The sequence below is a fragment of the Oncorhynchus kisutch genome, linkage group LG21 (genome assembly GCF_002021735.2).
Source record: "Oncorhynchus kisutch isolate 150728-3 linkage group LG21, Okis_V2, whole genome shotgun sequence".
Classification (NCBI taxonomy): Eukaryota; Metazoa; Chordata; class Actinopteri; order Salmoniformes; family Salmonidae; genus Oncorhynchus; species Oncorhynchus kisutch.
The window spans coordinates 17,669,637-17,686,211 of NC_034194.2; the positions used below are offsets into that span (position 1 = coordinate 17,669,637).

The window sequence follows — 16,575 nt, forward strand, 5'->3', positions numbered from 1 at the left end:
AAGGTGCGTAACAGGCTTGGAGGAGGTGGATCCCTTGCGGCTCGCTGAATAAATGCGGTGGAATTATGGTGGAATTAAGTCAGTCAGGAAATGGTGTATCTGCAGACACACCTTCATTTCTTAGATCTACACCCGAATGTACACCCGTGGTAAAGACCCACTGCTTATTTCTAAAACCCTCTTAGGCCTCACTCCCCCCTATCTGGGATATCTACTGCAGCCCTCATCCTCCACATACAACACCCGTTCTGCCAGTCACATAGCACACACATCCCTGGGTCGCTCGACTTTTCATTTGGCTTCAGCCAGCGACTGGAACGAGCTGCAAAAAACACTCAAACTGGACAGTTTTATTTCCATCTCTTCATTCCCAAGACTCAATCACAGACACTCTTACTGACAGTTGTGGCTGCTTCGCGTGATGTATTGTCGTCTCTACCTTCTTGCCTTTTGTGCTGTTGTCTGTGTCCTATAATGTTTGTGCCATGGTTTGTGCTGCTGCCATGTTGTGTTGCTACCATGTTGTTGTCATGTTGTGTTGCTACCATGCTGTGTTTTCATGTGTTGCTGCCATGTTATGTTGTCATCTTAGGTCTCTCTTTATGTAGTGTTGTGGTGTCTCTCTTTATGTAGTGTTGTGGTGTCTCTCTTTATGTAGTGTTGTGGTGTCTCTCTTTATGTAGTGTTGTGGTGTCTCTCTTTATGTAGTGTTGTGGTGTCTCTCTTTATGTAGTGTTGTGGTGTCTCTCTTTATGTAGTGTTGTGGTGTCTCTCTTGTCGGGGATGTGTGTTTTGTCCTATATTTTTTACTTTCAATCCCAGCCCCCGTCCCCACAGGAGGCTTCTTCTGGTAGGCCGTCATTGTAAATAAGAATTGGTTCTTAACTGACTTGCCTAGTTAAATAAAGATTAAATAAAACAATTTAAAAATACAAAATGTAAAGGTAAAGTCTAATGCATTTCCAATGCAACCCCACAAGGGTAGGAGAGGTGGAGGTGTGTGTCAGTGTGCAAGGCTGGGAGAGAGTGCTGAAAGCTGGGGTGTCTGCACTGGAGGGCCCTGGGAGGAGGGCGGCAGGGGCGATAACGTTCTAGGAATTGGCAGCAGATTAGCTGTGCTATGTGATAGAGTGGCGCTCGCCTCGCCACAGCAATAGCCAGGGGATATAGAGAGAGACTCAGAACCTCCATATGGCCCCACCATACCACCGTATAATGAGTCAGCTTGCCTGCCTGTCAGGTCTCCAATGCCCTCCTAGACGACCTCTCCAGCAGTGAGACAGAGAGAGCTACAGTTATTAGCCTGCTTGGCTCCTAGGTGTCATCTCCACAAGAATTCATTGGGAACAAAGTTGTGTTGTTCCCAATGTGCCAGGTTCATTTTAATTGGCAACATAGATGCAGCTGAAACCAGCCCCAAAGCCAAATGCTGACCTCGACTGGTGATGTCGAGAGAGACGGGCTAGGCCATTTCTGTTGGGAAAATTAAACAAATTCTACTCAGTTTAAATGGACGCAATTACAGATTGTAGGGCTAAATCCAGGACTACAGTAAACAATATGTAGTTCTAGTAGAAGTGTGAGAAAGCTAATGAGAGATTTTGTAAATCTAGCTAGTGAGATGTAGTAGCAGTAGGTGCTAACAAGCTAGCAAGTCCACTTTAGGGCTAACCTGGGTCATAGCCGTGACATGTAACTCAAGCCTCGCTATGCTAACTAGCACCTTTGACCTGTGGGCCTAATAGATTTACAGTTTGCTGCTGTAATCTGATCCTTTAAATGAACTGTCCAGTGAAAATATCACTTTCAGAAGTTCATATTTTGTTAACTCATACCCAAATAAATGTTGTTGACTCATCCTATACTCCTATTTGTCAAAACATAAAATGGAAGAAAAACACCCCGCCTCAAACTTGCATCTCAAACAGACCGTTTCTAAAATGCTTGCTATTTCCTGATAGAGTATGATGTCGTACTCCCGAGGAGGATGAGCTGGCCAATCAGCGGCCTAGAGGACAATGTGCTGGCCAATCAGCGGTCTACATGCGTTAATATTTTTAACGACTGGTATTCTAACACAGAAAAGCTGCTTTTTAACATACTTAATTGAAAGGTTTTCCTTGAAAAAGTTATTTCACTCATATTGTAAGCAATTATAGGTCATATTTCATAAAAACGGGAAACACTGGACAGTTACTTGAAGTAATAAGCTCTGCCCGGAAGATAGTCTTTTGATAGGATTAAAAACCACCTCCCAGTAAGAATGCTTTGTACTTGAAATACACTGGCGTATGTGGGACACATTATAAAAGATGATTCGGTTTCTGGTTCGTTAGTTTGGTGTGTGCATGCCTGTGTGTGCGTGTTTCCATCTTCCTGTGTGGTGCAGATGAATAAACCCAGCTCCCCAGGCATCTAAATGAAACTGTCTTGTCGTTTGGCATTTCAAGCGTTCAGCAGGCAGCAGCACAGTGTAATGTCTGGGTCTGTCTGGGAGCAGCTGTTGCTGTTACTGCATTTCAACTGTAATTGGTTGGAATGACTGTGTGGGGGAAGAAAGCGACAATATGGTCATTAGGCGGAACACTGAAAAACCTTGTTGCCGGACAACCGGAGATATACAGTATGCTCCGGCTCTAGGTCTAGTGACGACGTGAGGGAGCCTGATGGTCTAGGGCCTGGTGTTGGGAGTAAGCTTCCTCTATGGCTGGTGTACGGTATTAAACCAATGAAGAAAGAGTGTGTGGTGCAGGGTGATAACATCACCCCTGCTGCGCCCATGGCCATGACCTCAGTCTGAGGGCGGTGGGTGTTGCTTTGTGTTGGGCTTTGGTATCAGCTGGTGGGGACAGTTATGCCCCAGATCAGCCATTCATCCCTAGTGTTAAAGTAAATTCCCCCCCCCCCCCCCCCCCCCCCCCTCCCAGCCCAAGAGCCTCCGGCTGCATGGCGACAAACTAACTGCACCCCACCCACCCACCTTCTCTTAACATACTCTCTCTCGCTCTGTCTTCCTCGTTCTATAAACTTGGCAGGCAAGTGGACAGACTCTTTTTCACCATTGATTCCCAGAGAAAGGCCTCCAGCGTACAATGCCATTTCATTTTTAGCACATGCTAATGTACAAACTTGACTGTCATTTTCATGAATTTTTTTTCATGCTGACTTCCACTCCCTGAGTGGTGTTCCTGCTCCCTGAAGGCTGTAGTGGCAGTTTGACGCTCTGCTCTCCCCAGAGAGACACTGAGTGTCCTCTACACAGGCGACACCTCCTCAGTTTGTCGCGCTCGCAAATTTAGCTTGGGTTTAGACCAGCCTAAAACAAAAGAGTCAGAGCTTCCCTCCCGTTTCCTCGGCAGAAAAGCCCATAAACCATCATGTGTGGTGATATTGTGATGAGAGGGCCGGAGGCAGCAGTGGTATCCAGAGTTCAGGCCAGTCCCTGTGGGCCCCACTGGCCTATCCTGTCTTACCCTGTCCTGTCTTACCCTGGCCTGTCCTGTCTTACCCTGGCCTGTCCTGTCTTACCCTGGCCTGTCCTGTCTTACCCTGGCCTGTCCTGTCTTACCCTGGCCTATCCTGTCTTACCCTGGCCTATCCTGTCTTACCCTGGCCTATCCTGTCTTACCCTGGCCTATCCTGTCTTACCTTGGCCTGTCCTGTCTTACCCTGGCCTATCCTGTCTTACCCTGGCCTATCCTGTCTTACCCTGGCCTATCCTGTCCTGGCCTCCTCATACAGTGTTGTGGAAACTCCCCATGTTTCCCTCCAGCGTGTTGGTTGTCAGTGCAGCAGTGCCCCTACCTTTTATTGGGGCTTTTTCTTAATATCTCCTATCTGCTGAGTTCTGAGAGCCCGTGTGTACTAGCTTATCGTACCAGGATACAGTGGACACATCTCTGCTTGTTTCTGCCCGCTGCTGTGGCCACAGTCACACAATGGTTTGTTAAAAATAGGCTAAGCTATGTGAAGTGGATCTGGAGTCAGAGACGGATGGATGTCTGCCAGTGGAGGCTGCCCAGGGGAGGACGGCTCATAACAATGGCTGGAACGGAGCGAATGGAATGGCATCAAACCATGTGTTTGATGTATTGGATACCATTCCACTGATTTCCCTTCCAGCCATTACCACGAGCCCGTCCTCCCCAATTAAGGTACCACCGATCTCCTGTGATGTCTTCCTACCTTCGTTCCAGGTCAGGGTATGTGTGGGGGGAGTGGCAAAGCCTCACAGGAGGGGGTCTTTTTTACCAGGGCTAGAGAGACCGAGAAGAGCCGTGCAGCTGATATCTAGGGCATTAATAGGAGAAGTATTTTTAACCTGGTGGCAGGCAGGCAACTCAAGGTCCGACTGTCACTGGAGAAGAAAACAAATGAACAGACAATGACCGAGGGGGTTACACGCATCAGATAAGCAGAACGCAGTATGTGGTAATGGCTCGTGTCCAGGATCCATGTTATTGGTGTGCATTGTTTGTGCACATAGCGCCATAGCACCATCATACCACCCGTAACTAAGCCTGAAGTCTGTTGTAGAAATACTGTCCAGTCCACCATATTAGAATAGCTATGGGATTCTGCAAGGTTTTACATGTGGTTGGAGGGTTTTACCATTTCTTTTGAGCTATAGAAATAAAGACTTAGATGTTGCAACCTACCTAACCTTCAATCTCATGGAGACTGAGACAGATTATAATAGTAAGGGACGTGTTCAGTAACTGAATTTGTCCAATAGGAACACCCATTGTCGTCTTTCCGATTCAAATTATTTTCTATTTTGTGCCTACTGAACGTGATCTGGCTGTCTCTGCCCTGTGCCCCTGTGCCCTGTGCCCCTGCAGTAGTAGATAGTGAGGACATACCTGACCCATATCGTGATCCCTGTGCCCCTGCAGTAGTAGATAGTGAGGACATACCTGACCCATATCGTGATCCCTGTGCCCCTGCAGTAGTAGATAGTGAGGACATACCTGACCCATATCGTGATCCCTGTGCCCCTGCAGTAGTAGATAGTGAGGACATACCTGACCCATATCGTGATCCCTGTGCCCTGTGCCCCTGCAGTAGTAGATAGTGAGGACATACCTGACCCATATCGTGATCCCTGTGCCCCTGCAGTAGTAGATAGTGAGGACATACCTGACCCATATCGTGATCCCTGTGACCGCTTCTTACCAGGGGCCCTGCAGCAGCCCAGCCATCTGGCACAGAGACCTTGTTATGCTATAGGAGATTAGTCAGTCACTGATGCAATGTTGAAGAGACGCTCGCCCAAACGGCCCGTCCATGACACCCTGCCCACACTCCTGTATAGAGGAGGGCTATAAAGGATATACTGTTGGAATGTGTGAAGGCCCAGCGCATGCAGATAAGCTGTGGCTCATGTCTTTGTATAGAGGGACTACATTTAGGTTACACGTGTGAAATGGCATTGGGCTCGTTGACTCTCTTGGTGTCTCTTAGTTAAATCTTTAGTTATGATTATAATGAAGATAATGCCGACGCTGACAAAGATGACAAACGATGCGGATCTGCTTGCTTAGTAGATGTTAAGTGTGCTGATCGATGTGTGTGTGTTTCCTGTGCAGATGCTGGGCGGAGCCTCCCTTCCTGTGAACACGCTGGTGAAGATCAAAGAGGGCCTTCTGCGACAGAGAGAGCTGGAGATTGACAGGTCAGAAATGCACGGCAGAGGACAGGGATGTTTAAAACCAGCAGAGGTGCAGTAGTGAGTCATCGGGCCAAGCAGGGGAATTCATTGAGGCTGGAGAAGAAAAAAAACACCAAAGCAATTCTAGGAGAAACCCATCTGAATCTTAGCATTATTATATTGGGCGAAGGCCTCTGAGCAGCAAATGTACACAGTCGGACTGAGTCAGTATGTACAGTGGGGCAAAAAAGTATTTAGTCAGACACCAATTGTGCAAGTTCTCCCACTTAAAAAGATGAGAGGCCTGTAATTTTCATCATAGGTACACTTCAACTATGACAGACAAAATGAGAAAAGAAAAATCCAGAAAATCACATTGTAGGATTTTTAATGAATTTATTTGCAAATTATGGTGGAAAATAAGTATTTGATCACCTACAAACAAGCAAGATTTCTGGCTCTCACAGACCTGTAACTACTTCTTTAAGAGGCTCCTCTGTCCTCCACTCGTTACCTGTATTAATGGCACCTGTTTGAACTTGTTATCAGTATAAAAGACACCTGTCCACAACCTCAAACAGTCACACTCCAAACTCCACTATGGCCAAGACCAAAGAGCTGTCAAAGGACACCAGAAACAAAATTGTAGACCTGCACCAGGCTGGGAAGACTGAATCTGTAATAGGTAAGCAGCTTGGTTTGAAGAAATCAACTGTGGGAGCAATTATTAGGAAATGGAAGACATCCCTCGATCTGGGGCTCCACGCAAGATCTCACCCCGTGGGGTCAAAATGATCACAAGAACGGTGAGCAAAAATCCCAGAACCACACGGGGGGACCTAGTGAATGACCTGCAGAGAGCTGGGACCAAAGTAACAAAGCCTACCATCAGTAACACACTACGCCGCCAGGGACTCAAATCCTGCAGTGCCAGACGTGTCCCCCTGCTTAAGCCAGTACATGTCCAGGCCCGTCTGAAGTTTGCTAGAGAGCATTTGGATGATCCAGAAGAAGATTGGGAGAATGTCATATGGTCAGATGAAACCAAAATGGAACTTTTTGGTAAAAACTCAACTCGTCGTGTTTGGAGGACAAAGAATGCTGAGTTGCATCCAAAGAACACCATTCCTACTGTGAAGCATGAGGGTGGAAACATCATGCTTTTGGGCTGTTTTTCTGCAAAGGGACCAGGACGACTTATCCGTGTAAAGGAAAGAATGAATGGGGCCATGTATCGTGAGATTTTGAGTGAAAACCTCCTTCCATCAGCAAGGGCATTGAAGATGAAATGTGGCTGGGTCTTTCAGCATGACAATGATCCCAAACACACCGCCCGGGCAACGAAGGAGTGGCTTCGTAAGAAGCATTTCAAGGTCCTGGAGTGGCCTAGCCAGTTTCCAGATCTTAACCCCATAGACAATCTTTGGAGGGAGTTGAAAGTCCGTTTTGCCCAGCAACAGCCCCAAAACATCACTGATCTAGAGGAGATCTGCATGGAGGAATGGGCCAAAATACCAGCAACAGTGTGTGAAAACCTTGTGAAGACTAACAGAAAACGTTTGACCTCTGTCATTGCCAACAAAGGGTATATAACAAAGTATTGAGATAAACTTTTGTTATTGACCAAATACTTATTTTCCACCATAATTTGCAAATAAATTCATAAAAAATCCTACAATGTGATTTTCTGGATTTTTTTTCTCATTTTGTCTGTCATAGTTGAAGTGTGCCTATGATGAAAATTACAGGCCTCTCTCATCTTTTTAAGTGGGAGAACTTGCACAATTGGTGGCTGACTAAATACTTTTTTTGCCCCACTGTACCTCATTATATTCCAGCATGGTGTCTGACTCTGTTCGCCACATTGGAAGGAAAAAAACATTCTGTGAGTGTCCCTTCTGGTTGTCGTTGCCCAGTGGAAAGTTAGAGCACTGCAGTCTCTCAGTCTCTGACATCCTTTATTCATTTCTATGGGCCACACACTGTCACTGTCAACCCAGCCGAGGCATGTACACACACACACACACTGTCAACCCAGCCGAGGCATGTACACACACACACACCACACACACACACACACACACACACTGTCAACCCAGCCGAGGCATGTACACACACACACACGGTCACTGCCAACCCAGCTGAGGCATGTACACACACACTGTCACTGTCAACCCAGCCGAGGCATGTACATACACACACACACACTGTCACTGTCAACCCAGCCGAGGCATGTACACACACACTGTCACGGTCAACCCAGCCGAGGCATCTACACACACACACACATACACACACACACACACACACACACACACTGTCACTGTCTACCCAGCCGAGGCATGCACACACACACTTTTTCAATGACCTTGAGCAGATGTCTGTGTGGCGGCATGTCGGCCACACGCGTCCGAGGTGTCCCCTTTCAGAGTGGCAGGCTGGCGCTGACAGGACAAGCTGGGCAGTGCCAGGGGAGGGGAGTGAACAGCACCCACCCACCCTGAGGTTACTGCAGGAAATACAGGCAGAGACACAGAGGAGGCACACAGCACACAGACACCACCCTGCCACATCCACGCGTGGACTGGTATGATATTAAAAGGCCGGACCCACTTTGAACTGGAGAGATCAATCTAGCACACTCAATATCCTGGCCAACTGTTATTGTGAATACGACAACATGCTGTGTGCATTAGATATGGGATGAACAGTTTCCTAACGGTATGTAATTCATGAGTTGAGTTAGCAGCAGGCTGGTCAAGGTGTTACATTTCTCAGTTGTGGGCCTCGTTATTGAATGTCTCCATCAATTGTGATTGAATGAGAAAACAGGCAAATTTCACCACCAGGTGGCAGTCGAAAGCAAACCTAAACACCAAGCATTTAGTATTCCAATCTCGATCCGGTAGCATTTATCAACGCGCCCCTTTTTATTCTGCTGAAAGGCAGAAAATGTCAAAGCAAAGAGACACAGGTATTTAGGAGCTGATTATAAATATGACTTTTTTTTCAGGGCGGGGTTTAGGGGAAGAAAATTGTGCTTGCCTCATCGTGATAGCATGTAGCCAGCTGGCCCACCCTTCACAAGAGAGAAATATTAGATTTAAGTGATCTACACGGAGTCAAACTACCTTATTATATATGGTCCTATATGCTCCACATTGATTGGCTGTGTTTTTCTGTATTTCTGCCAGCCTGTGTAATATTCACCACGGAGAGAGGTGGCACTGTGTGTGACCATTGCATATTTGAATGTGTTTTTTTACGTGTACGTATTACCTGGGATATCAGTATGGCTGCTTCTGCTACACATTGTGGTGTATTGCTGACATTCTACGTCGGATGTGTGTTTTCCAGACAGAAGCAGCAGATCCTACAGCTCCACGCTCGGATCAGGGAGAACGAGCTGAAAGCGCAACAGGTCCTCCAGAGCCAGAAGGGGCGCTGTGACGACCCCTGTCTACTCAAAGCTAAGGTAATAAAGCCTCACCGACACAGTGACATCTCAACTGTCTGACTTGGTACAGTATACTGTTATACACAGTACTGGCCGTGTGTTAACATGAGCTTTGTCTGAAGCATTGCCATTTGTTGCCATATCTGGAACTCTTTGAAAGACTGGCAACTCATGTCTATCCTCCCCTCTTTTCCAGGAGTCTCCATATGACAGCCCAGTGGCTCAGTCACACCCCCAGCTCCATCTGCAGCTCCACCCCCAGCACCAGCTCCAGGTCCCAGACAGGATGAGCCCTCTGTGCTGTGACAACGGGGAGCTGGGCCGTAAGCTGGCCGCTGCAGAGCTGGAGGTCATCCACCTCAACGAGTTCCTCAAACAGAACACCCAGAAATACACAGAGGACATCAAGAAGCTGGAGGATAAGGTGACCAACGGGCACAGTACACAGATCAACCCTAACCCCAGTTTCATGTCTACACCCCAGCCATAACCCTAACCCTAGTTTCTTATCTACACCCCGGATCAACCCTAACCCCAGCCACAACCTTAACCCTAGTTTTTTGTCTACACCCCGGATCAACCCTAACCCCAGCCACAACCCTAACCCTAACCCTAGCTTCATGTCTACACCCCGGATCAACCCTAACCCCAGCCACAACCCTAACCCTAACCCTAGCTTCATGTCTACACCCCGGATCAACCCTAACCCCAGCCACAACCCCATCCCTAGTTTCATGTCTACACCCCGGATCAGCCAAAACCCTAACTCTAGCTTCATGTCTATACCCCGGATCAGCCACAACCCTAACGCTAGCTTCATGTCTATACCCCGGATCAGCCACAACCCTAACTCTAGCTTCATGTCTATACCCCGGATCAGCCACAACCCTAACGCTAGCTTCATGTCTATACCCCGGATCAGCCACAACCCTAACTCTAGCTTCATGTCTATACCCCGGATCAGCCACAACCCTAACTCTAGCTTCATGTCTATACCCCGGATCAGCCACAACCCTAACTCTAGCTTCATGTCTATACCCCGGATCAGCCACAACCCTAACTCTAGCTTCATGTCTATACCCCGGATCAGCCACAACCCTAACTCTAGCTTCATGTGTACACCCCTGGAACACTTAACCTAGCCACAACCCTAATGAATGTATTCAACCCTCTACCCCGCCCTCCAGATGAAGACGCGTGACCGCTACATCAACAGCCTGAAGAAGAAGTGTCAGCGGGAGAGTGAGCAGAACCAGGAGAAGCAGCAGAGGATAGAAACCCTGGAGAAGTACCTGGCTGACCTGCCTTCCCTGGATGAGGTCCAGACCCAGGCCCACCAGGTAGAGACCCTGTCCAGCCACAGGATCACCTCAGGGGGTCCCGTTTGCCTGGCATCTCCGCTAGAATCTCTGCTATGCTTCTTAGTCATTTGATGGCTATGTTAGAAAATCACCCCAAAATGATGAGAAAGTACATGCGCTAGCCTTTATGGTCTTGATTTAGTTTCAGGGTTAAGATTTAGCTTAAAGGCCAGGTTCAGGTGAGGGTTAAAGGTTAAGGTTATTGGTTGAAATTGGATTTGTGGTCACTGGTCAGAAAGCTCCTTATGTCTACCCCCTCTAGCATGGCCAGACAGTGAGCCCCAGCTAGCGTCTCTGCTAGCTAGCGTCTCAGTGATAAGCTACAGTAACACCTGGTAATGGAGCGGAGGCGTCTCTTCATTACAGCTCTTTAATCCCATTAGACCTGATTAGATTAGCCATTTCAGGCTGCATTAATGGTAGTGCTAGAGGGGAAAGAGGAGGAGGCAGGGGAGTTCATACTGTCAATTAACAGCAAGTGTCTGTTAATAACCTCTGATCAACCTTAAGATAATATGTCTCCTATTGTGTTTGCCCTGTCTATCTGAACTGTAATGATAATTAAATCATTGTCAACCTGCTTTGTGTAAATTTCTTCAAGGCAATTAATGAGATTCAATTTGGTAATCGTTATCGTGTAATACACCATTTTACCACCAGAGGTCAATAAGAACCAGACAATTAAGTCAATGTAAATTTCATAGTGTGGGTTTGTGTGCACTAAACTGGTGTGTATGGTTCAGTGAGTCTTATCTAGTTGTGTTTGCCTGTTTGTGTATGTACAGTCCTAATGTTCTGTTCATGTGCTGTGTGTGTCTATCAGCTGGAGGAGAGTCAGGGGAAGGCCCAGGGCCTGCAGGACACAGTGGCTCGTCTGGAGAAAAACCTGGAGGAAGGCCGCACCGTGCTGCAGGAGAAAGAGGACCTGATTGAGACCCAGTGCAAGAGGGAGAAGGAGCTGGTGGCTGCTGTGCAGAGGTATGACCAAGGAATAGAAATGCAACATGTTTTTAATGGTCACAGTGCGTTTCAAACAGAGCTGGTTAGCTGTGGTTGTGTTGATGACAGACGGTGCCCTAACGTTGTGTCTCTCTCTGGTTCCCCCAGCCTGCAGGAGAAGGTGGAGCAGTGTCTTGAGGACGGCGTCCGGCTCCCCATGCTGGACCTAAAGCAGCTGGAGGTAGAGAACGCAAAACTACAGGAACAGCAAGCCACCACCAGCAAGGTCAGACGCAGAATGCACACACACACACACACACACACACACACACACACACACACACACACACACACACACACACACACACACAGGGTCATTCAGAGTGCTGAGTCTTGACAGCTACCAGATGTTTACGATTCCGCTCTGCTCTTTTTCAGCTGATAGACAATCAGAAGAACCAGATAGAAAAACTCACCCTTGAGCTGACGGTAAGCCCTATTATTAGACTGTATTTGGGTCAACAATATGCTTCAATCAGGTGCTATTGTCGTCTAGTAGTTGTCATGTTGTGTGTCTGTCCTTGAGTGTGTCTGAGTGGTGATGATGATGATAATGTTTAAGAAGAGGATGATGATCAGTCATCGCTGTCATCAGTGCATCGTACAGCATAGTGGGCGTTTTATGCGATGGCTGTCTTATTGTTCTGCTGCAGGCTGTAGAGCAGAGGCTGCAGAAGGAGCGATGTCTCTCCCAAGAGCTCCAGCAACAGCTGCAGGAGAAGGATGAGGCCCTGGATGCCTTTTCCTGCACCCTCCACCAGGTAACCAGCCCCTCGCTGACGAGCCCCGCGCAGCCGCTCCGAAAACACTAACTACAAAACGTGTACGACGTCGCAAAGTACAATTGTTCTCGGGAGCAAACAATGAGCGGACATTTCTTTAGCCCCGTTTATACCTGCCGCTAACACGCGTCCTGATCGTTTACTATAAGTTTACACTTATGAGACCTGATCAAAATCAGTTCACAATGGGCCTTTTAAAATGGTCTACTCCTGTCTAAGTGGGCACAATCAAAATGAGGACAAGATCAGGACAAAAGGACACATATTAGAACCTAGGGTAGATTGGAGTATCTCTCACTCTCTCACACACACACCCACATCCTGTTAGACAGTAGCTCTGTCCCAGGTTTAGCTGGTGATGGAGAGGTCCATTCACCCCCATTATGTTCCACTAGTGACCCTTTTTGTCCTCAGATCTTTTCATAGCAGCCAAGTCATGAATAACCCAATATGGCCCCTCCAGCTCCCACCACTACCACACGCACCCTATTAGAATTCATGGTGTCATTCTTCACCTCCCCCACCCGTCTCAAGGTGAGGACGAGCCCGGCGATGAAAGGTCTGAATTCATGCATGTGACAGCCGGGCGGGCAGAAGAGGGCGGGAACACGTGTGTGTGTGTGTCTCCTGTACAGAGGAGAGAGGAGAGGTAGAGAGCACACACACACACACGTGGCTGGCGCGGCAGCACCATACATTATCCCACTGACAGGGACACAAGAGGCAATTATCAGCTGGAAGATTCCCCGGCTCGGCTCCCACAAAGGGAGGTCGCTGGTTTGGAGAGAGAGAGAGAGAGGGAGGGAGAGGAGGATGGAGGGTAAGGGGATGGAGTGTTGCCTGGCTCCCACTACTCAAAGGGCTGTCGGCGCAGGGACGGTGAGATATGACAAGATGAGATGAATCTGTGTGGTGTGTCTAGTATGGGTGGTTTTAACTCCACTGCTCTGTGGAGAATGGGTCTTAAGCTGCACACTATGTCCCCAGCAGCGTGCAGAAAGAATGACAGGGGAGGAGGGAAATTTGACTCCAGGCATCAACAAGTGGTAAGCGCCTTTGGGTGTGAAACTGAGATGAGAGTTTTTTTTTGTTTTTTGTGGTGAAACGGCCTCCATCTTGGAAGAGCAGGATCTTGGATATTCGGTCCTAAAATGACTTTGCACCTGCAACAACTACTATTACCTTTCTGTCCCCTTGGTGGGTGTTTGTGTTACTATGATGCCTCGTTATCCTGTCGAGGGATGGTGATTATTATTCCAAACTACATGGTATTCTGTGAGACATTTTGGAGAGACTCATTTTAAAGTGTCTATTTCAACTATTCTGTTTCAAAGCAGAACCAATGAGAGGCTGTGCAAGTGTTGATGATCCTCCCAGGTTACAAAGGAGTGTAACACACAAATACTCACACACTCCGCTTTAGACACTGCCTGCCAGCGGCAGTTCTCACTTCTTCATCATTTCTCTCTCTCAAATGCACAGTTTCATCCAAAAATACACTCTCTGGAGCCCTAATGGACAAATCCATTTCTGTTTCGAAATAATAGCGCGACTGTTATGTTATGATAACAAAAAGTTATCAAATTGTATTGGTCACAAACACATATTTAGCAGATGTTATTGCAGGTCCGTGAAATGCTTGTGTTCCTATTGTGAGCGACTAAACTCCCTTCTCTAGCCATTTACAATGTGTTGTTGTTACTAATGCATTGTGGCAGTGACAGAGAACAACAACAACGACGCTTTTAAGCAGAGCAAAGAATTTTGCCAATTTGTGTTTCAATTCAGCAACACTTTATCTACTTTGAACTGGCTCAAAATCCTATTTAATATTGGGGCGGATTTAATGGGTTTTACATTAATTTAATGAACACTCCAGAGCTCTGCTGCATTAGTGTCAGCGTTTAATAATAAACCCAGTGTGGATATCTAAGCTAAGTGTGTGTGTTCCACTGTGTGCGTGTGTGTGTTCTAAGTGTGTGTGTTCCACTGTGTGTGTGTATTCCTACAGAACCGAAGGCAGGTGGAGGAGGGCGTGGTGGTACGTCAAGGCAGCGGGGGCCAAGGGCCCGAAGCAGGGCCCTTACTTAAGGAGATGTCCCTGTGTTTGCTGGACCTCAAGGCCCTCTGTAGTATCCTCACCCAGAGGGCCCAGGGCAAGGAGCCTAACCTGGCACTGCTACTGGGCATCAAATGTAAGTACATCTGTCTAGATCAAACCTCTTTGCATACACACACCTCCACCCACAAACTACTGCCTTATCCAAAATAGGCTTGGGCGGTATACCGTACGGTACACTGGGGTATTTGGAAATAGCCATGGGATGTTGTTTCAATACATTCAATACCATTAAAACTATTTTTTCAATACATTTACATATTTGTAGCTACTTTAAGTAAATAACTGCAGTCAACTTGTGCAATCCATTAGGAGATAAAGCAGATCACATTCTTCATTTCACCCGTCACATTATTTCACATAATGAAGCTCACCGTAGTTCCCGAGAACAGTTGAGCCAGTCATGTGTTTGTTTGTAAATAGCACATCGGGAGAAAGCAGAAACAGGTGAGTCCAGCTGTGTATTGACAGGAGTCACGTTTCCTATTGAAAGTTGTGTTTTTTTCTCTTCAATAGGATCCGTGGCCTGCAACTATAGTTTTCCTTCACATAAAATGCATTAGTGCAACACATTTGGCATAAAATAGCTTAATTTTCATCAGATGGAAACCACAAAAGTAAACGAGCTAACAATGAAAAAGCAAGGTGTTTTGCAAAAACGATGCATGGCCATCATATTTCTAATGTTTATCATAGAAAGAACGTAGCCTGCTAAATTTCCTAATGTTTTGCTCAAAGTTAATCTTGCATTATACCCGGAGAACAGTAGGCTACACTAAACATTTCCAGAGAGGCGGAAAATACTGGCGAAATGCATAGCACACAGAATAAAGAAGGTTTTACCAGATATTGTTCCTCCTGATCAGACATGTTTTTTTTTACATGGACGATATCTTGGAGATAATGTACAACGGTTACGTGAAACAATTGAACATTATGAAACATCAACGATACCAGGCCTGATCTTCATAGCAGATTTTGGAAATGTGTTTGATAAAGTACGACTACAATTTATATATAAATGCCTGGATTACTTTAATTTTGGTGACTCTCTTATACAATGGGTTAAAGTTATGTACAGCAACCCCAGACGTAAAATAGTAAATAATGGTTACTTATCGGAACGTACTGAGTTTTTAAGAGGAGTAAAACAAGGCTGTCCGTTATCTCCATTTCTATTTATTATAGCCATTAAAATGCTAGCTATTAAAATTCGATCCAAGAAGAACATCAAGAGGTTAGAAATCCAGGGGATACAAACAAAGTGTCAATGTATGCTGGTGACTCTAGTTTGGATCCCTGCACAGTCTCATTGAAGATCTTGATCACTTTTCTAGACTCTCTGGATTCAAACCTAATTATGACAAGTTGTAGATTTTTTTTAACCTTTTATTTAACTAATCAAGTCAGTGTACTGAACCATATTACGTATTGCTGGAAATGCAGGAAATTATTTTAGGTTGAAGTTGAATTGAACAATCTGAATGGAGACCCATTGAAATCATTTAGAATATATGTGTTGCCACCCTAGGGTCATGCACTACTCATAAAGCACATTTAGAACTTTTATTAAGCAAAACATAAAATACCGTCAAAAATATGAAAAATACCATGATATGATATTTTAGCCATATCGCCCAGCCCTACAAGCAAGTCTCTTCTTATTATTGGTGTCCTTTTTTTGCAGCAATTTAACAATGAAAGCCTGATTCACACAGTTTCCTCTGAGCAGTTGATGTTGAGATGTGTCTGTTACTTGAACTCTGTTATTTGGGCTGCAATTTCTGAGGCTGGTAACTCTAATGAACTTATCCTCTGCAGCAGAGGTAACTCTGGGTCTTCCTTTCCTGTGACAGTCCTCATGAGAGACAGTTTCATCGTAGCGCTTGATGGGTTTTGCAAATGCGCTTGAAGGAGGTTTCAAAGTTCTTGACATTTTCCATATTGACCTTCATGTCTTAAAGTAATAATGCTTATTTGAGCTGGTCTTGCCATAATATGGACTTGGTCCTTTACCAAATAGGGCTATCCTCTGTATACCACCCCTACCTTGCCACAACACAACTGATTGGCTCAAATGCATTAAGAAGGAAAGAAGTTCCAGGCTCTGTCGCAGCCGGCTGTGACCAGGAGGTCTGTGGGGCGACGCACAATTGGCCTAGCGTTGTCCGGGTTAGGGAGAGTTTGGCTGGTAGGGATATCCTTGT

General features: G+C 46.3%; 1 protein-coding gene across 2 annotated transcripts in view; it reads left to right on the forward strand.

Annotated features, from left to right (window-relative positions):
- Positions 1 to 16,575, forward strand: part of cep85l (centrosomal protein 85L) — a 68,403-nt gene that overhangs the window by 44,634 nt on the left and 7,194 nt on the right. For both annotated transcript variants that reach the window (XM_020454649.2, XM_020454648.2), the window contains exons 4-12: positions 5,589 to 5,674; positions 9,008 to 9,125; positions 9,304 to 9,531; positions 10,295 to 10,447; positions 11,292 to 11,446; positions 11,576 to 11,693; positions 11,846 to 11,896; positions 12,121 to 12,228; positions 14,261 to 14,444. In XM_020454649.2, coding sequence (XP_020310238.1) covers positions 5,589 to 5,674; positions 9,008 to 9,125; positions 9,304 to 9,531; positions 10,295 to 10,447; positions 11,292 to 11,446; positions 11,576 to 11,693; positions 11,846 to 11,896; positions 12,121 to 12,228; positions 14,261 to 14,444 — 1,201 coding nt within the window. The remainder of the gene's footprint in view (positions 1 to 5,588; positions 5,675 to 9,007; positions 9,126 to 9,303; positions 9,532 to 10,294; positions 10,448 to 11,291; positions 11,447 to 11,575; positions 11,694 to 11,845; positions 11,897 to 12,120; positions 12,229 to 14,260; positions 14,445 to 16,575) is intronic.